The following is a 26,948-nucleotide window of genomic DNA, read 5'->3' as shown; positions in this document are numbered from 1 at the left end:
CAAAATCGTGACTATTCCTTTGATATATCATTTCTATTTTCTGAACAAAACAGACAAAGGTTCAGTTGGCAAATTGGTCAGCAAGTTCGTGCTCCACTACTGGACTCAACAATCGGAGGGGTTGTCAAATTTGCCAGCAGACCTTGCCAATTGTTTCCGTGTTCATGTGAGGATCCCAGTCTCATCACACTTGGGGGGTGGGGGGGGGGGTGCTGGTTGTGGTGTGGGGAAGGTTAATGCCAATGATGCAGCTCTGCAAAACTCTGGTTAGACCACACTTAGAGTACTGTGTCCAGTTCTGGTCGCCTCATTATAGGAAGGATGTGGAAGCATTGGAAAGGTAGCAGAGGAGATTTACCAGGACGCTGCCTGGTTTAGAGAGTATGCATTATGAGGAGAGACTAAGGGTGCCAGGGCTTTACTCTTTGGAGAGAAGGAGGATGAGAGGAGACATGATAGAGGTGTACAAAATATTAAGAGGAATAGGTAGAGTGGACAGCCAGCGCCTCTTTCCCAGGGCACCAATGCTCAATACAAGAGGGCATGGCTTTAAAGTAATGGGTGGGAAGTTCAAGGGAGATATCAGAAGAAGGTTCTTTACCCAGAGAGTGGTTGGGGCATGGAATGCGCTGCCTGGGGTGGTGATGGAGGCAGGTACATTGGTCAAATTCAAGAGACTGCTAGATAAGCATATGGAGGAATTTAAAATAGAGGGATATGTGGAAGGAAGGGGTTAGATAGTCTTAGGTGAGGTTTAAAGGTCAGCACAACATTGTGGGCCAAAGGGCCTGTATTGTACTGTACTGTTCTATGATTCTCCAGGTAGTTCCAGCCCAGTAGATGGCATCTCTGGTTCCTCTGTTCATTTGACCAATCTGAAAATATCTTCTTGAAGTTTTTCACTATCCTTTTATTTTGACATTGCTACATTTTATATCATCCCAAACTAATATTCCCTGGAACCAAGTGCAGGTTCCAATACAGTAACAGGAGACTCCTGCCACATATTTTTCTACAGTCTGAAATAGCCAATCACCATTACTCTCTGGCTCCTAAACTTTATCCATAATGTACCCAAATTATACCCTTAATATCATGCATTGAAGTAGTTCAACGAAATGCCTTTTCAAAGACACGCCTCTCAGCAACATTGACAAACATACCTTATAATCACATACAGGTGTCAGCCAACAAATGCAGCCTACGATCACTGAGTGAGGGCAGGATATCATGATCCATCTGATTTGATTTGGAATTTAGATGTGAGAAGGAAAATTGGAATAAAATATTCATTGCTTTAAATAAAAAGAGAAATAACAGACCAAACAAGAATACCTAATCTTCACCACATCTTCTGTCTCCCTAATAACAACAGCAGTGGGTTTGTCTGGAGCTGACTCAACCTGCCAGAATCCATCTGGTTCTGGAAAATGTTATTGTTTCACTGCTGTGATTAGCAGCTGTGCTTTTAGGTAACTAACCAATTGGAAACTCTTACATTAATTTAGCTAGATTGTTGACAGAATAACCATAGTAATTAACTGAAAAAGTCAACACAATTCATGCCTCCAGTCTACCCCCTCCATACCCCCCTCCAGGCTCTCATAAGCTAGGAGCTGAGAGCTTGTGCATATTTGACGCAAATTGTATCGAACAAGTCACCCATATTGATGCTCCCCCTCAGACTTCATTCAAAGCAACTTGAGTCTGCCAAGCGATTGGCCAATCTGTCTGGATGCCTAGGTGGCATCACAGTAGCTACCAAATGAGGCAATAAAAGGGGGCTGAGGGCCCCACGTAGATATGGTAGATTGTTCTATGGGCCCTGCTGCCATTGTAATGCTAAATCCATGCCTCTTCTTCTAACCAGATCTGTGCTAAATATATGTCTGTCGGTATTTTGTTTAAATCTGAATGTCATCTTGTCTACGCATGTACTTACCAAGTACACATATGTGCGTATGGCTATGGCAACACCACAGTTATTGGCGAAATTTTTAACTTTTATTCCCCAGTGCAAAGTTGGTATTGCTAACTATAGTAACTGCCCAATTTTCACAACTACAGAAAAATAACACTGGAGTTTTAAAACAGATATCCAAACTACAGCACCTTGTCAGACAACTGTAAATTTACCCAGTTTGTCACGGCGCATGTTTGCATTTCAGTGTGGGAGTGCACATAGTGTGCGAATATTTATGTTCTCATCAATATTCATTCTTATTTGTCAGTAGTCGCCCACATAATTACATGGGACATACAGCATAGAAATAGGTCACTTGGCCCACCTAGTCTGTACCGGTATTTAAATCCCATGAGTCCCCTCCCATTCTGTTAACTTAATCTCAACCTTTAAGCAGGCCTTGAGATCTTCCTTTCTCGCATGCATTCATCTAGTTTTCTTTTGAAACCTTCTAAATCATTTGATTCAACCTCTTCCAGTGCAATCAAGTTCCATTTACTAACCACTATCTGAATCAAGAAACAGCTCCATATTTCCCTTTTAGAACTATCTTGGCCTAGAAGTTGGGTCGTGTGGTTCAGTTTTGCTTCCCATCAATCCAGAAATTTCATGGATGCTTCCTGATGGTAGCCATACTTGTGCATTTGATGTGGAAACGTCAAGTGATGCAATTCCTCCAATCTTTTGGAGGAATTTTTATGGATCTACTGTGGCAGCCCTCACACGCGGGACTCAAACCGCCATCGGGAGCCGTGGGCAGACACACGGTAGTGCGTTTAGAACTACCCGCTTGGGGCAGACCCTCTGGGGACAGTCGGATGTCACGTCCACCCCACGGGTCGCAGGGGCCCATGGGATGAGAGATTGAAGTGCGCGTTTTTGAATCAGTAATGTTTTTTTTTTGAGTTCAACACTCTCTGCCTCCGTGTGTTCCTTTAGTAGCGCGTTGCATGCGGCTACACTACCTTACTAAGGCAAGTTCTTAAAATGGCTTCTATCCTGGGAGTGATGCCCCTCCTTCTCCAAAATGTACTGACTCAGCTGCCAAACACACCCAAGTTACCAAGAGCCACACCCTGATCAAACCAGGCCCAGAGCCTCCAAGCCTCTAGTTTCCATGACACATCTTGGGCTCTAATCTGAATACTCAGAAACTGATCTCCAAAACATTATCATCTCGTTCACTGAAGCATACAAGAGGATGGACCTTGCACTCAACATCTCCAAGATTGAAGTCCTCCACCTGTCTGTCCCCATTGCTCTCCCATAATAAGTGTTTGTGGTGAGACTGTGGAAAATGTGGACCACTTCCACTATCTTGGGAGCCACTTCTCAGTGAAGACAGACATTAACAATGAAACTGACCAATCCCTTCAATGCACCAGCACATCCTTTGGTCAGTTGAGGAAATGAGTATCTGAAAATTAAGACACAAAACTCACGTGGTCCGCTGGGCAGCAGCAATTCCTCTCCTCCTACATGCTTCTGAGACCTGGACTACTGACAGCAGGGATCTCAAGGCACTGGAAAAATACCATTAATGCTGTTTCTGCAAAACCTCCCAAATTCATTGGAAGGATAATGTCAGTGTCCTCTCCAGGTGAACATGCCCAGCACTGAGGCCCTTGTTACTTGCACTCAGGTACAATGAGCAGGTCACATTATTTGCATGCCCGATACCAGGCTCCAGAAACAGGCATTCTATTTGTAGCTTCATCCTGAGAAAGAGAAGATGATTCAATGATGCGTGCAAAGCTTCCCTGGAGGGCGAAGTTCAACATCCCCACAGACACCTGGGAACTGCTGGCCCAAGAACATTCAAACTGAAGAAGGAGCACTTGGGATAGTGTTGAGAACTTCAAGACCAAGAACCAGGAGCACACAGAAGTCCCATATAAGCAGCAGATGGAAGGCACCATTTCAAAACCTACCCACCCACCCAATCAGCATCTCCCGGCTCATCTGTGGAAGAATCTGCAGTTTCCACATAGGCCTCATCAGCCACCTCAGAACCCACAAAACCAGAGTGGAAGCAAGTCATCCTTAATCCAAAAGGGATTGCCCAAGGTGAAGATGATATCCTGATTCCACAATCTTACCTTTTGTCAATGGTCTATCCTATGAGATTCTGATGCATCCCTAAGAACGTTCAGGTGTACGTGTTTCAGTTAGCGGGCATGGAAAGCCCATCAGTATATGCATATTTGTCAATGTCTGTTTATATGTGTATGTCAATGTTGTTGTCCATCCACATGTTTTGCTACATGCCTGTGAATAAACGTTTATAAATACATGTGCTATTGTGCATGATTATGGCAGAATGCATGTATGTACTGTCATGAGTGTCACTGTGCATGCGTTCACTCCTGCAGATGGATGCATTTGTCAGCATATGTCACATGTGAATCATTATTATTGATGCTAAGAAGAAACGGGGTGAAGGCAGAATTGATCTTGGCTTTGGTGTGCACTCAGTTAAATGCCTGCAGGAACATGCCTGCCTGGGGTAAACATGTTGGGCGTAAGAAAGTCTCACCTTTCCATTGACAGCAAGGATCAGAAGCAAATTAATTTATTTTGGCAGCCTGCATACATTAGGAAACAAGTTCAGTACCCCCAGTGCCCTGGCCAATACAGCTCCCTCAACCAACATTATCAAAATCAGATTAACTCATAATTGATCTAACTACTACTGGTGAAAATTGGTTGCTTCATTTGTCTACATTAAACTAAATAACTGGTTATGAACTGCTCTCGGATGTCTTGAAGATGAACGGACAAAAGTTCTTTATTAGTACACAGGGGACCATCACAAAAACAAAACAAAAACAAAAGCAAAATGCTGTTAAATGCTTACTGCATGCCAGCTGCCAGAATTAATTTAATTTCAGATCCTTACTGCCAGAGTGGTAAGACTTTATGCTTTACAGAGCTACACTTTTGTTATTTGTAGCATTTTCCTTTTGTATTACAGAAGCTCAGCAATGCCTCAAAACAGGAAATAAAGTTATGCATTACAATTTTGATTGGATATATTAACACACTTTTAAAAAAAACTATGGATGCACAAGGCAATCACAATACATTCACAGTTCAAAGGGAGGAAAAAAAATATTGACTTATTGATCCTCTGAAGGAGCAAGAGCATCTTATTTGCATATTCCAGCCATGTATCTTTAGACACTGGAGATGCTCTCTCTGCCACTCAGAGATTTAACAGAAACAAAATGTACAATTGGACAGAAGAACGCACCTTTGTTTTTCAATATCCTAAATGTGTACTATTTTAACCTTGTCCTACAAATTTAATTTTGTAAAGAGTAAATCAAGTAACAATATGAAGGACTACTGTTACAACATTCTCTGGCCTGACCACAGCCCAGGCCAGAGAATGTTGTAACAGTAGTCTCAGCGTCTCCCAAATGAGTAAGGGAATAATCAGCCAAAGCCACTGATTGCTATCCAGGGGCTATGCTGGGAATTACACAGGATGATCAGATGGGGCAAAATCAAAGAGAGCACTGTAAAGGTACCAAATGTTTAAATAGCCTTCCCACATTCAATGTTTGAGAAAACTATCAGAAGACTATCAATGTTTGTTAAACTGTCCTTTCATGCACCATAGAATCAGCACAGAAGTGAGGAGGCTATTCAGCCCATTGTCCGCAATGGGTCTTTCAAGGACAAATCTAGTTCATTCAACTTCCCTGGCCCTGTATTTTCCCCTATCCTTGCATTTAACCAATTGCCTATGAAAGCCTACTTCTGAATCTGTATCGGCCAGCCTACTGGGCAGAGTATTATAAATCCTTACCCCTTGTAGTATAAAAAAAAGTTTTTCTTCATATCACCTCTGGTTCATTTACAGGTAAATTTAATTTCTACTCCTCTTGCGATTGAGGACCCTCAGCCATGAATAACAGATTCCTTTTATTTATTCTTCATGATTTTAAGTGGATATGAAATTTCCTCCTACCCTTTTATGCTGGAAGGAAGACAAGTCTCCAGTCTAATCCCAATTCCTGGAACTATTCCAGTAAATCTCTTATGCAACCTCACCAAAGACTTCACATCCTTCCTCAATTGTGTTGCACAGAACTGGACACAGTACTCCAACAACAGGAAAGGGAAAGAAACATTCAAAGATGCCAAAATATAAAACAAGAAGTCTGAGCACACAATTCATCACATGAAGCTCTGCTTTCATGGACCTGGCAGCTCAATAAATTTTGGTAGGGATGCCTCTGACTGCTGAATCCCTTTTCTGAACAATTTATCCAGTTAGTTCCTTACAGAGAAAAAAAAACCTTTGTCCTAAATCAGACCACTCCTGAGTAAAAGCCTTTAAAACTTCTGCTTTCACTGTACTGTGTAGTAGGGCATTTTGTGCCCAAACAATCCTCTGAGCTCCCTGCAGAGTTGCGTCTTTAGATGAAAAAACAAGATGATGCTGGAGGAATTCAGCAGGCCAGGCAGCATCCGTGGAGAAAAGCAGACAGTTAACGTTTTGGGTCAGGACCCTTCTTCAGGACTGAAGATAGGAAAAGGGGAAGTCCAATGTATAAGGTGGAAAAATAGAGCAGTAATAGGTGGACAAAAGAGGGGAGGCGGGGTGAGCACAAGGTGGTATAAGGTCCCCCTTGTCCTCATATTTCATCCCACCAGCCTACTTATGCAACGCATCATTCTCTGCCACCTCCGCCATCTCCAACGGGACCCCACCACCAAGTATATCTTCCCCTCCCCACCCCCTTTCTGCCTTTCGCAGGGACCGCTCTCTCCACGACTCCCTGTTCATTCCTCCTTCCCCACCCATCCCACTCCCACCCCGGGGACTTTCCACTATTCCTGCCATAGGTGTAGCCCCTACACCACCTCCATCCAAGGACTCAAACAGTCCTTTCAGGTGAGGCAGAGATTTACCTGCACCTCCCCTATTATCATCTATTGCATTCAGTGCTCCAAGTGTGGCCTCCTCTACACTGACGAGACCAAATGCAGACTAGGTGGCTGTTTTGTAGAATACCTGCGCTCTGTCCGTAACCGCGATCTGCATCTCCCCGTTGCCAGTCACTTCAACTCCCCCTCATGCCATCACTGATATGTCAGTCTTCGACCTCCTCCACTGCCAGAAGTCCAAACAGAAACTGGAGGAACAGCGCCTCATTTTCCGTCTTGGGACCTTACAGCCTAACTGCATGAACATCAAATTCTCCCACTTTAAGCAAACCCCAACCTCCCCTCCCCCCCCCCCACCCCACCACACACACACTCTATGCCTCTTTTTTTCTTTCCCAGCCTCTCTCTGTTTTCTCCTCGCCTATATTTTTTTTTCCTTCCCCTCCCCAGATAGGGCACCTGCCTCCATACCTTTGACCCATCCCCTGGTGGATTTGCTTTCCCTCCTCCCCTGCATCTGCCTATCACCATCTCTTACCTGCATTCACCTATCACCTTCCCCCTTTGTCCACCCCACCTCCCCCCTTTGTCCACCTATCACTGCTCTGTCTGTCCCCCCTATATATTGGGCTTCCCCTTTTCCTATCTTCAGTCCTGAAGAAGGGTCCTGACCGAAAACATTGACTGTCTGCTTTTCTCCACGGATGCTGCCTGGCCTGCTGAGTTCCTCCAACATCTTCTTGTTTTTTCATCTAGATTCCAGCATCTGCATTCCTTTGTTTCCCTTGCATCTCTAGATTCCATATCAAATGGATTATCTGGTCATTAACACTTTGTTGTTTATGGGAGCTAGTTGTGTCCAAACTAGCTGCTGTTTTTACCAGAATGCATGGTGACTACACTTTTAAGCCATAGTAGGCCGTATCTCAAATAATGATGAGTCGGAGTACAGGAAGGAGATAAGAGAGCTTAATGACATGGTGTCATAACAACAACCTTTCCTTCAATGTCAGCAAAACAAAAGAGCTGGTCATTAACTTCAGGAAAAGGGGCAGTGTACATCAATGGTGCTGAGGTCGAGAGGGTTGCGAGCTTCACGTTCCTAGGAGTGAACATCACCAATTGCCTGTCCTGGTCAAACTACGTAGATGCCACGGCCAAAAAAAAGCTCACCAGCGCCTCTACTTCCTCAGGAGGCTAAAGAAATTTGGCACGTCCCCTCTGACACTCACCAATTTTTATCGATGCACCATAGAAAGCATCCTATCTGGATGCATCACGGCTTGGTATGGCAATTGCTCTGCCCAGGACCACAAGAAACTGCAGAGAATTGTGAACACAGCCCAGCGCATCACAGAAACAGAAACTGTGAAGTGACCACAATGATCTGTACGAATGGTATGCAAGACAAGTTTTACATTGTACCTCAGTACAAGTGACAATAATAAACCAATACCATTGGCCAAAAAATGCTTTCCTGAAGTCACGCAAGGTTTCAAATAAACGCAAGCCATTTCCTTCTCCAGAGAACCCACTAGCTATTTTCTAAATAGACTTGCTTTTTTTAAATTATTTGTTTGAACCCTTTGAGTCATCCAAAATAAAAAAATCTAATTAGCACCTGGAAACTGGGGCCAAGTTATATCAACACCCAAGGAGGGTGTTAATTTACGAGGCAACATTCAAATAGAATTGAAATTTGAAACACGTGCTTGCTTTCCTTATTGGAAACCAAATTCTTATCAATTAAGGGATAAACATTGAAATTACTCTTAGAGTGTCAGACTGAACATTCACCTTATTCCTGCGATGTCTATTAAATTTTGGTTCATAATTTGAGCTGACAATGGGTCAGTATTCATTTATTATGCAAATTATTGTGTTACCAACAATGACTAAAATATCAGATGCCCTGATGGATAATGACCTGCCAAGCATCCACATGCAAAAACTCCAACATGCCTCAAGAAATGGCACTGGTAATGCTGGCATGGCAAGACTTCCAAATGAGCTAATGTCCACACCTGCATTCTACGGATCTTAAAGAGTAAGATTGCAAGGATGCAGGAAGGGAAAAAAGACCATCTCTTCCAGGAACATGTTCAGGAACTTCTCTGACCATTTTCAAAAGCCAAATGTCAGGCTGGAAATAAGAACATTCTTCTGCTTGGTCAGGGAGTGAATGAGGTGGGGTGGATGCATATGGCTAATAGTCATGTAAAGGCAAGGGTTGAGTTGTGTTGGTTAAAAAAGCTGCTTTTATTTGAGGATGGGCAAAACAGCTATTTTTGGAGTGTAAAAATAGGACAAATCAGAAAACCAAGACGAGATGAATAGCAGAGACATACGACTCAAAAGCTTCTGAAACTACATGAAATCAACTGAAAGCTGAGAGAAAACTATTTTAAACAGTCTTGAGATGATCAAATCCTCCAAGACTATCCTTAAGTGTGGCTACACTGACAATTAGTTATCTTTCCAAAGAAGTGTGGAATTCTTATTGGCACTTGGCCTCTGGTGTGATGCTAGCAAAACCAACCTTGAAAAGATGGGGAAAAATACATATTAATGTTTATTTGGGCCAATGAAAGATCGACAGAATTCCTGAGACATTCCATACGTTAGCAAAAACTTAGAAACAAAGGAACAGTAGTGGTTCACTTTGCTTCTTGACCCTGTCCTGACATTCAATGAAATCATGGCTGACTTCACTGTATCCCTTAATATCTTTGATTAATAAAAATTTACCAAATATCAAATTTAAAATTAACAAATTCTGGAGAATCAATTGATTGCCATTTGCAGAAGAATTCCACATGTCCTCTACCCTTTGTGTAACAGTTTCCTAACTTCATTCCTCAAAAATTTGGCTCTAATTTTTAAGACTGTGTCTCTCTTAGCTCAAGAAATCCTAACCAACAGAAATATTTTTTCTCTTTAACAGTGCAATCAGTTACTCTTGATATCTTGAAAATTTCAATCAAATCACCTTCTTTTAAATTCCAAGGAATACAAAAGCCAAATACTGTAGATGCTGGAAATCTAAAATAACAGCAGGTATTATTTTGAGGGTCAGCCAACATCTGTGGAAGAGAAACAGTTAACACTTCAGGTCAACAAATTTTCATCAGTCCCACGGATGATTACCCGTCGAGTATTTTCAGCATTTCTGTTTTTATTCCAAAATCTTGGTTGATGTCGTCTCTCCTCATAAACTAAACCCCACAGTCAAATGTCACCTGATAAATCTATTTATCCTCCCACCAAGACCAATACAGTATATCCTTAAGTTGTGGTGTTCTGAGCATCTCTAATAGAAGTAATGCCCAACCAATTCTTCGTTGAACTATAATATAAATTCTACTCCTTCAATACCCCAGTCTTCTGCATATCAAGGCCAGAACTCCATCAGCTTTTCTCATTGCCTGTACTTGTCAATGACATTTCAATGATCTATCTATGTGGACCTACAAGTTTCTTTGGATCTCCACTGCTTCTAATTTTTCATAATTTAAAATGTACTATCCTTTTTAGGTCAGTAGTTGGTGACCTCACAGTTGGCTACATTTAATTTCATTTGCAACAATCTTACTCATGCACTTAAATTATTCTCTCTTTGTAATTTAACACTTCCATCTACACTGTTTACAATGCAATTGATTACATGGCTTTCCATTGCATCATCAAAATTGTTGTTACTTCCAATGAAAATCTGCAGCCCCGTCACAGCCCCCAAACATACTGCAGTAACTCACTAACGGTTACTCCAAAACCCTCTACCACACAGAAGGAAAAGGGCTACTGGCAGATGGCACCTGCAAGTCACATACCATTCTCTATTGCATCACCAGTGGATCAAAATCCATTCTCTACTCAACAGCACTGTGGGATTACCTTTACCAAAGTAACTCACCACCACCTTCTCATAGGCAATTAGAATTGGCTAACAAATGTTGGCCTCGTTAATGATGTCCTTGTCTGAAATTGAATTAAATGCATGGATCGACGTGTGCCACCAATAGTCACATCCCATTAATCTGAATTCCTGCTCATTATTGATCTGGCAAGGAAATTGGATAATTTCACTTTAACTGTAGCTTTAACTAAAGCAGTTTATTTTTTGCTCTCGATTCCAGCATCTGTAGTCTCTTTTGTGCCCACCAATACCATCTGGGAGTGACTGTTTACTGTAGGAGTCCAAGATCTGAAAATTCAGACAACAATCCTCCCTGTAGACTTCTCAACCTAACTCAAAAATTGCCAAAATAATTAATTAACAACAAATCATGAGTTGCCAATTCTTTTAAACAGCACTGGTAAAGGTTCATTTCTACTATCAAACGCACGTCTGAGGGAAGGTGTTGGGTGAGCTTCAAAATTGTTGCAAGCTTATTAAAGTCATAATCTTGGACATCTTGGTCAGCATAGACCAGTTGGGCTGAATGGCCTGTTTCCGTGCTGTATGACTTTATAGCTAATAGGGACTTTGTCATATGTCCTGGACTTTATCAAGCTTCTTCCAAATGTCTTTATGAAAAGCATGCAATGACATTCCGATCTCAAACATGGTAGTCACCTCATCAAAAGAGATCAATAAGTCCCTCCATGTGATCAACTGAAAATTTTCCAAAGTCTTAAGTCTCTCCAAATTTATTTAAAGACCAAAGTTCCCAACAAATCTGATGCCCATTTCTTTGTTTCCCTCCCTTACCTTCATTAAACTGGAACATGACATAATGGTTCACAAACAGAAGAAAGTTTGGATAATTACAGTTAGGACATCTACATGTTCCCACCAAACTTTAAAATAGTGGAATAGAAACCATCCTTTCATGTCAATATTTCACTTAATGCTGTTAGATCAGCTACATTAACTTTGGCAACTCCCATTCCCTGATGCAACATTAGTTTCCCATACTTATCCAGAATACACTTGTTCTAAATGCAAATATCGATGTAAAGAATTATTTATTATGTTAGTCATTCCCTTATTCTCACTTACAACATCACTGTTTTGAAATGGACACACTCGGTTCCTCACCTTTTTCCAATACAATATTAAACAGTTGCACTAGCATTGATGTCCACTGCAAGTATCTGTTCATGATCACTTTTGCAGCTCTTACTATAATTTCTGGGAACAGAAATCCCAATAGCACAGAAAATTCCTGGAATATTATAAATAATGCGATTACTGTACCTGCCAGTTTGAGTCCATGGGAGGCAGGAATACATCACAATTCTCCTGTAAAGAGAGGAAAAAATCATTACATGTGATATTATGATTATAGAAAAGTGAAAAAGTCATACCATGGGCTATCACACAGTCAGGGATTGGCCTGTCATGCAATCAAGGTACTTTCCTTATATTCCAAGTTTTTCAATTGCCAAAAAAGGCAGCCATTTTGATGGAACTAGGTAGCCCCTTAGAACATTAAAGATTTTATTTTGACATCTATAAAGTTTTTTTCAAGTCTCCAACAAACTTTATTTCCTTTTTCATTCCACTTTTGGGTCTGCTTCTCAACACAAACTGCATGTTACATTTCTGTAGCCTCCCCAGGCCTCATAAATGTATTGGAGCAAAATAAAAACTGGGAGATGCTGGAAATCCGCAACAAAAACAGAAAATGCTGGAAGCATTCAGCAGGTCAAGCAGCCTCAGTGGGGAGAGGAACAGAGCTGATACTTCAAAACAAGGACCCTTCATCAGAACTGGAAAAGTAAGAAAACAAGTTGCTTTGAGGGGGAAAAGGTGGAGAACAAAGGGATTGTCTGTGAAAGGGTGAACATCAACGTGAGCAAGATAACAAATACTTAAAAAAACTGGCTGTTGGTGACAGAAAAGAAAAAGAGAATAAACTAAAATAGAGATACAGAGAAAAACAAAATGGAGTTGTTACCAGAAATTGTTAATTCAGTATTAAATGTGAATAGCTGCAATGTACACAGACGGGAGATGAGGTGCTGTTCCTTGAGCCCATGTAGGGCATTATTGGAGCAATGTAACAGGCAGAAAACAAAGAGATTGGAGTAGGAGTGGGATGGAGAATTCAAATGATAGATGACTAGAACCTTTTGCAGACTGAATGGAGGTCTTCTGCAAAGCAGTCACCCAATCTATGTTTGTGTTTCCCAATGTAGAGGAAACCATGTTGTGAACATCAAATGCAATGCACTAAATTGGAGGAAATGCTTGTGAAATACTGCTTCACCTGAATGAGCTGTTTCGTTCCCTTGTGAGACCGAAATAGTGAGAAGGCGAAGAGGTAAAAAGAGCAGCTGTTGCATCTGCTGTGGTTGCATGGGGAAATCTCCACGATAAGAGGAGGATTTGGCAGAGACAGAAGAGTGGATGAAGTAGTCATGGAGGGGACGCTAAATGTGAAGGGGAGGGAGTGATATGTCTGGTGGTAGAAATTATGAAGAATGATCCTTAGTATAATATACAGACGTGGGCTTCAACATTCAAAAGATAAGTGCTGGATTAAACCCCACTATTACTTCACCTTGAAGCATCTCCAGTCACAGAGAGGAGAGCTGGGCAAGGGAGGTGGGAAGAGGAGCATGGGAGTGTTCATTGAGGGAGTAAAGAGAAACCACGACATTGCAAACATAGTACATGGCCTGTGATGTCAATCAGTTGGATATCACAGGCAATGAAAACACGAAATAAATGACAAAAAGCTCTTTTACAAGTTATTTCACCACTGTATTTATTATTTCACACACTATAGAGGTAATAGGGTATCAAGTCCACAGTTCGGAATAAGTGCACAGTGATGTGTTTTCGATTGGTTAAGACAAGAAGTGGATAAGGGTAAAATATTTATTGAATAATTTCAGGGAAATTAAAGTCAAGAGAAGATTTTCAAGGGAGGTTCAAAATTATGAAGGCATTTGAATGTGCTGACCTGGAAACTGCTCCCAATGGCTGAAGAGTTGGTAACCAGAGGACATAGATTTGGTAAAAACAACAAAGGGAGATGAGGATTCAAACTTTTTTAAGCAACGAGTTATGGTCTGCATTGCACTGCCTGAAAGGGCAGGGAAACAAACTCAATACTGTTTTTCAAAGGGGAATTTGTTTTTCTTCCAGCATATAGCCTCATTGTGGAGAAGCAGGGCCGTGGGACTGACTGGATAGCCTTGTTAGAGTCAAAGGCATATTGAGTTGAAAGGCCCCTTTCTGTACTCAATATCACACACTTTGATTAGAAAAGCATGACAATGTTTGATATTTTATATTGTGACACACATTAAACAAAGAGTTTTTGCAATGGATTTGAACTATTAAAAATAAACTAATTGGCCACTGCAAGTAAATAAAGGCTTTTTTTTAAAAAATCATTCTTTTGTCATTTATATTTTACAATCATTTCAGTTTCTCGTTTCTTCTAGCTTCAAGTCTCTGGCTATTTGTAGAGAAAACCAGGAGTACAGAGATCTGGAGACACAAGAGATGGCAGATGGGGGAATCTGAAACAAAAGTATAAACTACTAAAAAGACGCAGCAGGTCAAGCAGTATCCGTGAAGGCATAAGGGATGTGTCGACGTTGCAAGTGAAGACCCCGTATCAGGACTGGAAGAGGGAAGATGGCTAGTATGTAGAAGTGTGGGGGAGGGCTGTGGCAGGAGCTGGTCAGTGATAGGTGGAACCAGATGAGGAATGGAATGATGGGCAGATGGAGCCAGATGGAGGAGGGAGGGAGGGATGGAAAAGGTGAAAGAAGGGAAAGAGAACCTGGATGGACAGGTGGGAGTGGGAAAATAACACAGGGATGTGGGTTACCAGAAAATGGAAAATCCGATGTTCATACCATTAGGTTGTAGGCTACCCAAGCAGAATATGACATGTTTTTCTTCTGATTTATGCTTGGCCTCACTGTGGCAGTGGAAGAGGCAGAGGGACGACATGTTACTGTCGGAATTAGAAGGGGAGATGAAATGGCATGCAACCAGAAGCTGAAGATGGCCATTGCAGAAAGAGCGCTCGTGCTCTGCAAAATTGTCACCTAATCTACCCTTGGTCTCACCGACGTAGAGAAGTTTAGGTCCGTGATAGGGAGGAGGTTGAAGGGGAAAGTGCCATGGGAAATGGAGCGAAGAGCAGGCAGGGGAATCATGGAGAGCGTGATCCCTGCAGAAAGCAGAAGCATAGGGTGGCGGAGGGGAGGGGGTGGGGAGGCGGGGAAGATGTGACTGGCGGTGAGATCCCAGTGGAGCTGGTGGAAGTGAAGGTTGATATGATGGATGCAGGGGTGAGTGGGGTAAAAGGTGAGGCCCACGGGAGCCCCATCCCTGTTCTGTCTGGGGAGGGCGAGAGCAGATGTGCAGGAAATGGAGGCTCCATCAACTATAGCAGAGGGGAAGCTATATTTTCGGAAGGAGGATATTTCAGAAGTCAGAGCAGAAAGCCTCATCTTCAGAACGACTGGGTGGAGACAGAGGAACTGAGCAAAAGGGATGGTGAACTTACAGAAGGCAGGATGAGAGGTGTAGTTGTTGAAGTAGCTGTGAGAGTCGGTGGGGTAATAGCAGACACTGATGGCAAAGGTGATATAATCAACAAGTTCCCGTCTCCATACACTTCCATACCCCTTTGGGAAGGTCTTAGGGCCCACTAGTTCTTTCTGGAACAAAGACCTAACCGGTTCCCCTCCAGTAACACTGTCATCCACTTGAAAGAATTTGTCCTTACCCTCACAAACTTCTCTTTTTGATTCTTCCCACTTTCTACAAATCAAATGAGCACTCACATGGGTTCTGGCTGCACCAGTCTTTTTGTTGGCTATATGGAATTGTCCTTGTTCCAAACCTACTCTGGCACCCTCCCCAACTCTTTCTCTACTGTATCAATAATGACATCGCTGCTACTTCCCGCACTCATGCAGAAATTGTCAATTTTATCACCCTTCCCACCAACTTCCACCCTGCCTTCAAATTTACACCTGAACTATTGCTGACACTTCTCTTCCTTTTCTGGATCTTTGTGTCTCCATCTCAGGAGACAAACTAACCACCAATATCTACTACAAACCCACCTACTCCCAAGCTACCTTGACTACACCTCATCGCATCCTGCCTCCTGTAAGGACGCCATCCCTCATTCTCAGTTTCTCCGTCTCCACCGCATCTGTTCTCAAGATGAAGCTCTCTGCTCCAGGGCTTCTGAAATGTCTTCCTCCTCCTGGAAATGTGGCCTTTCCTCTGCCATAGTTGATTGAGCACTTTCACGCATTTCTTCCATTTCTCGCATGTCTGTTCTCACCTCCTCCTCCCCACCAAACACCCAGACAAAACAGAGAAAGAGTTATCTTAGTCCTCACCTTTCACCCCACTAGCCTCCATGTCCAGCATGTCATCCTTTGCCATTTCCGCTGGCTCACACCTCTCCCCCATCTCCTCTACTTTCCACAGGGACCACTCTCTCTGTGACTCCCTGGTCCCTTCCCACCCACTCCTCCCCATTCCCTGGTATTTTCCCCTGCAAACATAGGTGGTGCAACACTTGTCCCTTCACCTCCTCCCTCACTACCATCCAGAGACCCAAGCAGCCCTTCCAGGTGAGGGCGAGATTCATATGCACCTCCTCTAACCTGGTTTATTGCATATGGTGCTTGTGGTGTGGCCTCCTCTGTATCGGCGAGACCAAGCATAGACTAGTCAACCATTTTGGAAAGCACCTGCGCTCTGTCCACAACAGCCATCTTGGGCTTCTAGCTGCACGCCATTTTAATTCCCCTTTCCATTCCCACACCAACCAGTCTACCCTCAGCTTTCTCCATTGCAATGCTCAGGTTAAAGGTACACTAGTGAAATCACACCTCATATTATGCTTGCGTAGCCTACAACCCAATGGTACGAACAATGAATTTTCCAATTTCAGATAACCCATACCCAGTCCACCCAGGTTCTCTCTCTTTTTGCTCATTTTTTCCATCGTTCCCTTCCTCTCCCACCTGTCTATCATTCCCATCCTCATCTGGTTCTACTTATCATCTACCAGCTCGTCTCCCCCGCCTGCTATACACTGACCATCTCTCCTCCCTACCCCCACCTCCAGTCGTGCTGCAGGGTCTCGACCAAAAACATCAACACATCCCTTTTACCTCCATGGATGCTGCTTGACCTGCAGACTTCTTCCAGCAGTTTACTTTTTAAATACAGAGATCTCCTTTCCTCAGAAAATATTGCTGCAAGTTTACCATCTGATGATCTGCATCTGTGTCTTTCAATTTTGAGCATCAGTCCTCGACAATGTCATTGCAATAGGCCCAAGCCACTCAGAGATCATCAAAACAGCTTAGAACATAGAACTTTACAGCACAGTACAGGCCCTTCGGCCGATGATGTTGTACCGACATTTTATCCTACTCTAAGATCGACCTAACCCTTCCCTCCCACATAGCCCTCCATTTTTAGATCATTCATGTGGCTACCTAAGAGTTTCTTATATGTCCCTAATCTATCTGCCCCCACAACCTCTGCCGGCAATGTGTTCCATGCACCCACCATTCTCTGTGTAAAGAGCTTACCCTGACGTCCCCCTTATATCTTCCTGCAATCACCTTAAAATTATGTCCCCTCATGTAAGCCATTGTCGCATTGGGAAAAAGTCTCTGACTGTCCACTCGATCTATGCCTTTTATTATCTTGTGCACCTCTATCAAGTCCCCTCTCATCCTCCTTCTCTCCAATGAGAAAAGCCCTAGCTCGCTCAACCTATCCTCATAGGACATGCCCTCCCAATCCAGGCAACATCCTGGTAAATCTCCTCTGCACCCTCTCTAAAGCTTCCACATCCCTCCAATAATGAGGTGACCAAAACTGAACACAATACTCCAAGTGTGGTCTGACCAGAGTTCTATAGAGCTACAGCATTACCTTGTGGCTCTTGCACTCAATACCCCGACTAACGAAGGCCTTCTTAACAACCCTGTCAACCTGCGTGGCAACCTTGAGGGCTCTATGGACTTAGACCTCAAGATCCCTCTGTTCCTCCACAATGCTAAGAGTCCTGTCATTAACCTTGTATTCTGCCTTCAAATTCAATCTTCCAAAGTGTATCACTTCACACTTATCCGGGTTGAACTCCATCTGCCACTTCTCAGCCCAGCTCTGCATCCTATCAATGTCCTGTTGTAATCTACAGCAACCTTCTACACTAGCCACAACACCACCAACCTTCATGTCATCAACAAACTTACTAACTACCCTTCCACATCCTCATCCAAGTCATTTATAAAAATCACAAAGAGCATGGGTCCCAGAATAGATGCCTGTGGAACACCACTGGTCACCGACCTCCAGGCAGAATGTATTCCCATCTACCACCACCCTCTATGAGCGAGCCAATTCTGAATCCACACAGCCAAGTTTCCCTGGATCTCATGCCTCCTGACTTTCTGAATAAGCCTTCCATGAGGAACTTTATCAAACACCTTACTAAAATCCATGTACACCACATCCACTGCTCTACCTTCATCAATGTGCTTTGTCACATCCTCAAAGAATTCAATCAGGCTCGTGAGGCATAACCTGCCCCTCACAAAGCCATGCTGACTGTCCCTAATCAGCCTATGCTTCTCCAAATGCCCATAAATCCTGTTTCTAAGAATCTTCTCCAGTAATTTGCCCACCACTGAAGTAAGACTCACTGGTCTGTAATTCCCAGGGTTATCCCTATTCCCTTTCTTAAACAAAGGAACAACATTTGCCACCCTCCAGTCATCTGGCATTACTCCTGTGGCCAGTGGAGACGCAAAGATCATCGCCAAAGGTGCAGCAATCTCTTCCCTCGCTTTCCGTAATAACCTTGGATATATCCTGTCCAGCCCCGGTGACTTATCTATCCTAATGTTTTTCCAGAAGTTCCAGCACATCCTCTTTCCTCACATCGACATGCCCCAGCGTATCAGCCTGTTGTATGCCATCCTCACAAACGTCAACGTCTCTCTCACTGGTGAATACTGAAGTAAAGTATTTATTAAGGACCTCCCCACCTCTTCCAGACTCCAGGTTTCCTCTAATATCTCTGATCGGTCCTACCCTCACTCTAGTCATCCTCCTATCCTTCACATATCTGTGGAACGCCTTGGGGTTTTCCTTAATCCTACTCCCCAAGGCCTTCTCATGCCTTCTTCTAGCTCTCCTAAGTCCATTCTTAAGCTCCTTCTTGGCTATCTTGCAACTCTCCAGAGCCCTGTCTGATCCTTGCTTTCTAAACCTCAGGTAAGCTTTTTTCTTCCTCTTGACAAGATATTCTGCATTTCTTGTCAACCACGGTTCCTTCACTCTACCATCCTTACCCTGCCTTAATGGGACAAACCCATCCAGAACCCCATGCAAGTACTCCCTAAATAACCTCCACATTTCCGCTGTGCACATCCCCAAGAACATCTGTTCCCAATTTACGCTCCCAAGTTCCTGCCTAATAGCATCATAATTACACCCCCCCCCCCCCCGAGTTAAATACTTTCCCATATTGTCTGTTCCTATCCCTCTCCAAGGCTATGGTAAAGGTCAAGGAGATATGCTCTCTGACTCCAAAATGCTCTCCCACTGAGAGATCTGAAACCTGATCAGCCTCATTGCCTAGCACCAGATCCAGAATGGCCTCTCCTCTCGTCAGCCTGTCCACATACTGTGTCAGGGATCCTTCCTGGACACACCTAACAAACTCTGCCCCATCTATCCCCTTTACACTAAGGAGGTGTCAATCAATATTAGAGAAGTTGAAATCACCCATGACACCAACCCTGTTATTTTTGCATCTCTCCAAAATCTGCCTCCCAATCTACTCCCCAGTGTCTCTACTGCTACTGGGGTGTCTGTGGAATACTCCCAATAGAGTGATCACTCCCTTCCTGTTTCTGACTTCCGCCCACACTGACTCAGTAGACGATCCCTCCAGGAAATCCTCCCTTTCTACAGTTGTGATATTGTCCCTGATCAGCAAAGCCGCTCCCCCACCTCTTTTACCTCCATCCCTGTCCCTTTTGAAACATCTAAACCCCAGAATATCCAGCAGCCATTCCTGCCCTTGTGACAGCCAAGTCTCTGTAATGGCCACAACGTCATAGTTCTATGTACTTACCCATGCCCTAAGTTTATCATCCTCGTTCCTGATACTTCTCTCATTAAAGTACACACACTTCAGCCTACCCAATTGACTTTAATTTTGCCCTTTCAACTGCCTGTCTTTCCTCACAGTCTTTCTACATGCTGCATCTACTTGTACACTAAATGCACCAACCTCTGGCCTGTTACTCTGGTTCCCATCCCCCTGCTGAACCAGCTTAAACCCTCCCCAACAGCTCCAGCAAACCTGCCTGTAAGAATATTGGTCCCCCTGCAGTTCAGGTGTAACCCGTCCCTTTTGTACAGGTCGTACCTTCCCCAGTAGAGATCCCGATGATCCACAAATCTGAAACCCTGCCCCCTGCACCAACTCCTCAGCCACGCATTCACCTGCCAGATCAACCTATTCTTACCCTCACTGGCATGTGGCACAGGCAGCAATCCAGACATTATTACCCTTGAAGTCCTGCTTTTCAACTTCCTACCTAGCTCCCTATATTCTCTCTTCAGGACCTCATCTCTTTTCCTACCCATGTCATTGGTACCAATATGTATGATAGGGACCAATATGTACCAATAGGGACAAGAGAACACACTGCTTTGTGATTTTGGTCCCAATGTCACATTTCAGAAACTCTCACTATAACCTTCTGAGCTCCATTAGATATCTCAATGTCACCCAACTCTATCTGCTTCAATGCTTCCTGATTACAGATTCCATGTAACAATTCTGTTGTGTATCAAATAGTTCTACCCAAACCACACTTCCTTATTTCAAAGTTTATCTATGTTCGAGTATGTTTGCTTAGAACAACTTCAGTTATCATAATAATTTAGAAATATTATTTTAGGTCACAAAGGTTTTCTTCTAGCAAAGCCATTTCCACTAGCTTTTGCTCTCCCTCGCAACTTAGATTCCCGATATCCATTGGCATTTTGGCATTGCAAATATTCAAGAAAAATATCCTTCCGATGCTGATCAGTATTCAGAACAGGACTAACAAAAAGAGTACAGAGAAATTGCATCCTTTCTCACTTGCATCTTTTTTGTTGTGTGACACTGGTGAAAATAATGGTGGTCTCAATAAAAAAAAATTCCAAAATATGTAGGGCAAAAAAAAAGCTGCCAAAATGTTAACATAGCTTGATAAGATAGATAAACCTTTTATTCTTGGATCAGGTACTTCCTCACTTTGCTCTTAAATGACCAATCTTGAAGATGGTATCTCCTTATCCTTGATCTACCTATCAGAAGACCCCCTTCCCCCAAACATATGCCCTGCTTCATACAAGGGTAGGAATGTGAAGTACCCCCTTCCAAAAGTTGTGTATATTGGGGATCAGTAAGAGCCAAGACAGAGAGATTTACACTGGATAAGGAAATGCAGCAAAGCTAATAAATAGAGTTGATTTCTGTTATGATCTAATTGAATAGCAGAGCAGGTATGAGGGGCTCATTGACCTATCCAGTTTTAGTTGCTCTTACCTAAGTAAGAAACTCAGACCTTTGACAATTGATTTATGTTGTAGCAATCTTCAGACAGCCAATTCAAAAACTAAGCTGTTCAGTCTAAACCTGGGCTGATCTTGGTTATCAATTATTTCACCTCTGCTGTATTCGTTTGTGCTTTTAAAATCTCCTTGTACTGCTGGAATTAGACAATTATTAATTCATGGGTATGATTTACAGCAGTGATGAGATGGTATCCAACAAGACGGACTGTTTTGTTGTGTTGTGTTGCTTCCCAGTCAGGTATTAATTTGCTCACTCTTGTGAATTAATTCTCAGCAGCAAAGTGGTAGGTCATGTACAGAACACACCCAAAAAGAGGCAGCAAAATTATCTCCTGGTCACCGGTAACTGTACTGATAGGACCTTCCAATTTACAAGTCTGTCTTTCATTCTCCCCCTCAATCAAAATCTGATTGTGGTCGACTCAGTGATACCTGCCCTAACACCATCACCAAGCTAGGCACTAAATGACTGGATAACACCACCGCCTATTCAGACATCCTCACTTGATCAAGGACGACTTGCCTCCACTCTGGTTTTGTGGGTTACGAGGTGACTGTGTAGGCCAAAGTGGAAACCACAGGTTCTTCCATGGATGGGATAAGTGGTGGCTGATAGGGTGGGCAGGTAGTTTGGGAAGCAGTTTGCTCCTTTCACGATTTATGCCATGCTGGTGATACATGGCTTCAAGATTCTCAATACCTTTCACATTCTCTTTCTCCACCATGACAGTCAAAGGCCATGGATTCCAAGTAATCACTGGGAATATTGCATTTCAAAAGAGGCTCTGAACACATACTTAAATTCCTTTCCTCCTGGTAATTTCCTCCCAGAACAGAGCATTTGTTCTGGGAGTCAGCGTTGGGCAGGAGAGCAATGTGGCTGACTGAGTGTAACTAGAACCTTAAGTGCTGGGGATGCAAGCCTGGGAGAGGACACCAACATTAATTTGTGAATTTAGAGGATTTTGCAGAGTGTTGGTGGTGTCTTTCTAGCACCTTAGTGCCTGCTGTAGGTAGTCTAGGACTTAGAAGCACAGAGCACAGGGATAATAGGTGTGCGGTAGACCACAATTATTGTGCCAGGTCCAAAGTCTGAGCTTCAGACATTTTTTTCCTCAGATCGGCCAAAGGTCGTGCTGACACATTGAAAGTGATGGTGAATTTCACCATCAAAATTTGTCAAGTGACCGTTCATGATTTCATTGTGAACCTTTATTGTTGGAGGGTAGTGTCATACAATAGGGGCAGGTTCCTCAAGGGTCTTTGTCTTAAATTTGAATGCCACAGTCTATCATCTCACATCCTTTAGAGAAAGGATTGATGACGGCTTGGAACACTGAATTAGAATGTGTGCAAATATAAACATTGTCAGCTTACTGTAGCTCGACTATCAAGGATTGTGTGACCTTGGTTCTAGAGTATAGATGCCGTAGGTTTAAGTTCCCATGAATTCTGAAGATTACCACCACCCCCACAGGTTTTGTGGAGGTGAAGTGCCACGTTGCAGTGAGAAAGACAGAGCCTTGTTGACACCAGATTGGCTCTGTTCATGCCTTGCATACCATCATGAACCAAATGCAAGATGGAAATGAATTTCTGAGAGCAGCTCAGTTTGAGGAAAATTCTCCACAGTTCTCTACCTCCATTTTTCTTAGACTTCATGCATGGTGAAGATCATATTCATCATGCCTCTAACAGGATAGAGGCCACAATGCAATTCAAGGATCAGACCTTCAGTCACTGGAGGTAGTTGAGGAGCATCCTGGTAATGAGCTTCCCTGTACTCTTTATCAAGGAGACCCCTCTGTAGGTACCACAGTGGATTTGCATCAGTGGTAAGATGATAAAAGAAAAAGAATCACTTAAATCTATTGAAGAAATAGGGCTTAATATTTCCCAAACTTTTACTTGAAAAAAAACTAATAAAAAATACTCAACATCAAGGAAAACAAAATTCAGACTTGTTTTGTTTGTCAAGATACTTTAGCATGCTTGAATTTCACAAGAACCCATTAATAACAGTGGAGAGGAAGGTTTAATGTGATACTTGACAGAGCATCCTAGCCTAAAGTGCTCATTAGGATAACAAAGTATCACCATGTACCTAAGAGACACAGGAGGAAGAAGGGCCAGAAGACCCAGAGGTCCAGATTTATGCTTTATATGACCTCGATATCCCAAAACACTTTCACATCAAAAGTACTTAAGGTAGAAAACACGCAGCCCTGCTCTTCTTCAGAATAATGGCTGTGGGATCTTTTCAATCTAATGGAGAGTTAATGAGGTCTCAATTTAACATTGTGTTCAAAAGGTGGCACCTCGGAGTGTAGCACTCCTTTACCGCTGCACCGTAGTGTCACCCCAGCATCTTGAGTTCAAGGTGCTACCAATTAATGCAAAATTGATAGCCAATGTCAGCACATTAGAAACTGTTCCGTTTCTCAGTAGCATTTGACTCAATCGTAATTCAAATTCTCCTGAATTCCCTACACTTCCTTGATCCATATTAAATGTTTGATATTTTTTCTATTTTGAGGAGATCCCCAAGGAAATGTTAACAAGTTAGGAGGTGTGACAGATGAGCTGGAACAGTTTGTGACTGACTGCAAGAACAACTATTAAAGTTGAATCATTCTCAGCAGCCACCTTAGGATAACATGTTAATTTCTAGTTGTTGATTTAATACCAATCAAGAGAGTGTGCCATAATTTTATTTCATTAATACCTAATCCAAGGAAATGTAAGTGCTATGAAGTTGGGGGAAAAAAATGGCAGATAGCAGGCTTCAGGCTGTAGCTTAGTGAATATCTAGCCACAACATTGGATGTGGTTCTGGTGGAGGAAGGTGGCAGAACAATGTCTAACCCCTCCAGAAACCTGCACAAGGTTTCAAAATGTTTTGTGTCAGCATTCACCACTAACATCAACAACTCATCAGTAGCTCTGCTGCCCTGTTGTGATTAGGTATTGTGGACTGGTTGTCCTCAGAAGACACTGCTTGCTTCAACAATGGTACCTTATCCAGGCACTGCTCTTGGAAAATGGGGGTATCCAGTCATACTAATCCACGCTTTACATGTCATGACCATATCAGACAGGTTGGCCTGTTTAATTTAATCTGGGACAATGCAATTCCTCATAAATCCATAGAACAAGTGATCTCCCAGTTCCTGGGTTGCCAGCTAGTGGCCAGGGTAGGAAATAAAAATACTGGTTCAGTGGTCTGGGTGTTTCTGTGATTTGTAATGGGACATTATGGAGCACACCAGTGAGTATTTCACACCACATGAGACCTGGGAATGCCCGAGGCAGATAAAAAAAACATTTCCCAAAGCAGGAAAGTGACTCTTCACCTGGCCAGCCCAACACAAAACGACCCTTCCCACCGCCACCCTCAGTACCTGTCCAAGACCCAAACTATTCTCCTCGAAACTGCCAAACTGCAGCTTTAGCAGAATTACATTGCCAAGGTGCAGCAATACATTCAGACGAGCATTGGGCCTCTGGTTCCTGGCCACGTTCCAAGAATGACAATTGTTTTATGTCTGGAAATTCCTTAATCAATTTTTTTTTCACTTAATATTTTGATATTCATTACTGTTGTGCATAATGAATTGCTCCATAATAGGCAACTAGTATAAATTTAGGCATTTTTATTTGGTTAATGTTTGTATACTTCTTCATACATGATGGGTCAGTGCAAGTACAAGGACATTGCTAAGTGGTGTTCATCATCCATATAGCCGATGGTTCCATAATTACCTGACATGCACCCACAAGCTCAAACATGCAAACAGAGAGCTTCCTGAAACCCATGAGGCCTTGGGTGGAGGCAGGGCTTTATGCTATACATCTTATTATGTAGTCAGACCAGAACAAACCTTGCCCACAGAACAGCTGTCTCAGTAAAACGAAGTGTGGGGCTTTACTATCTGTTAGAGCTTTCAAGCTTTGGAACATTTTTGAAATGTCAGCAACAGCTTTTAAGTAATTCAAGAAAAAAAAAGATCAAAATTTAAACATTAAACATATAAATATATGACAGCAAACACAAATAATTAACCACAACATTCTCTATTCTTGCTTATGTTCATCCAGGTACCAAACTTCAATTGAAGTGGATGAGCCTGCAAATCCTTCCAAGGAAATCAGCAAGTTTTTGCACCATAGTACGGGATTGCATGCAGTGCAGCAGTGGAGTGTGCTAACGGATTTGCTGTCTGGAATGTGTCAGAACAGGTTAAGATTTCCATTTTTAGGTCATAGTATCAAACTTGTTTACTTGTACACAGACAAATGCCAGTGCTTTGGCACGGAACTCTGGTATACCCCTGCAAGATTCATGCATCATCAATCCCATCATGTACTCTATTCCATTTATTCAGTTATTCCAAGTGAAAATGCTTCATTAATCTCTTGGATTCAATTATTCTAAGAAAAAAAAATTAGCTTTGGGAAAAAAATTTGATTAGCCTGGGACGTTTTCTTTGAAATAAAGAAGGCTGAAAGGAAAGCTAGTGTGTTAAATTACAAGGAAGCAAACTAGGAAGCACCATAATCCTTTATCTGCGAGATCAATAATGAAGCAGCAGAGACTTAAACTAATTGGTGAAGGGGTGCAAGACGAGAAGAATTTGAAGTCAGACATTCTCTGCCCAAATCTGGCGGCAGGAGCAAGGCTCACTGCATTTAAAAAGATCTCTTGATTAAATATGTCAAGTACTGCAAAGTAAACATCTGCAGCTCAGGATCTGGAAGGAGGTATGGAAATGGTCAGCCCTTCTCCATATGGCATGGACACAATGGGCAATGTGGTGTGAAATAAATGTTTATGATTGCATGGTCTACAAGTTAGTCCCATTTTCTAGAGAGTATTTATCTTTGCACAAGGGAAATTGATTATTTTAGTTTATACTCATCTCTGCATCCTGATTCTATTCCTGGCCACACGTTTGTCAAGGTCTTTTTTGGTAATAGTTAAATGGAACAGTATCAATTCCTTTTGCTACAAGCTTGTTCCAGACATTGATTGTTCTGTTACGTTCATGCTTGAAGCCAATTCTATTTAAAGCATTGTTTCTCAGTATCTACAGTCCTGGTGCAAAACTACCCAGACCTACAGAGACTGGGATCTCCAACTCAATGTGTGCAGATGCAAGCATCACCTGCGTACTGCAATTTGAGGGTTTAACTGGGGAGACCCTGGTTGAACAGTTTCCTATTTGCCCTGTAGATTAGCTCCACACTAGCAGGAAACTTCCTGGAGTTGCAGTACAGTACTGCATTCCTCAATCTTCCTAGACTGAGGGAAAAAAAATAGGGCAATGATACGAGCTTTCTTGACACTAGTGTACAAGAAGATTGGGTCCATTTTCTTTCTGTGAGGAAGATCTTGGCTTTCATGCCATCATGGAGCAGATGCAAAATGGAAACAAATTTCTACAGGCAGCCAAATTTGAGAAGGTTCCTCCACACTCCCTCTTGAAT

General features: G+C 42.7%; 1 protein-coding gene across 4 annotated transcripts in view; it reads right to left on the bottom strand.

Moving 5' to 3' along the window:
- ndrg4 (NDRG family member 4) overlaps positions 1-26,948 on the bottom strand; it is a 120,505-nt gene that overhangs the window by 69,447 nt on the left and 24,110 nt on the right. For all 4 annotated transcript variants that reach the window (XM_052027983.1, XM_052027984.1, XM_052027981.1 and 1 more), the window contains exon 3: positions 12,063-12,107. In XM_052027983.1, coding sequence (XP_051883943.1) covers positions 12,063-12,107 — 45 coding nt within the window. The remainder of the gene's footprint in view (positions 1-12,062; positions 12,108-26,948) is intronic.

The sequence above is a fragment of the Pristis pectinata genome, chromosome 13 (genome assembly GCF_009764475.1).
Source record: "Pristis pectinata isolate sPriPec2 chromosome 13, sPriPec2.1.pri, whole genome shotgun sequence".
Classification (NCBI taxonomy): Eukaryota; Metazoa; Chordata; class Chondrichthyes; order Rhinopristiformes; family Pristidae; genus Pristis; species Pristis pectinata.
This window is presented reverse-complemented; position numbering and strand designations above follow the sequence as displayed.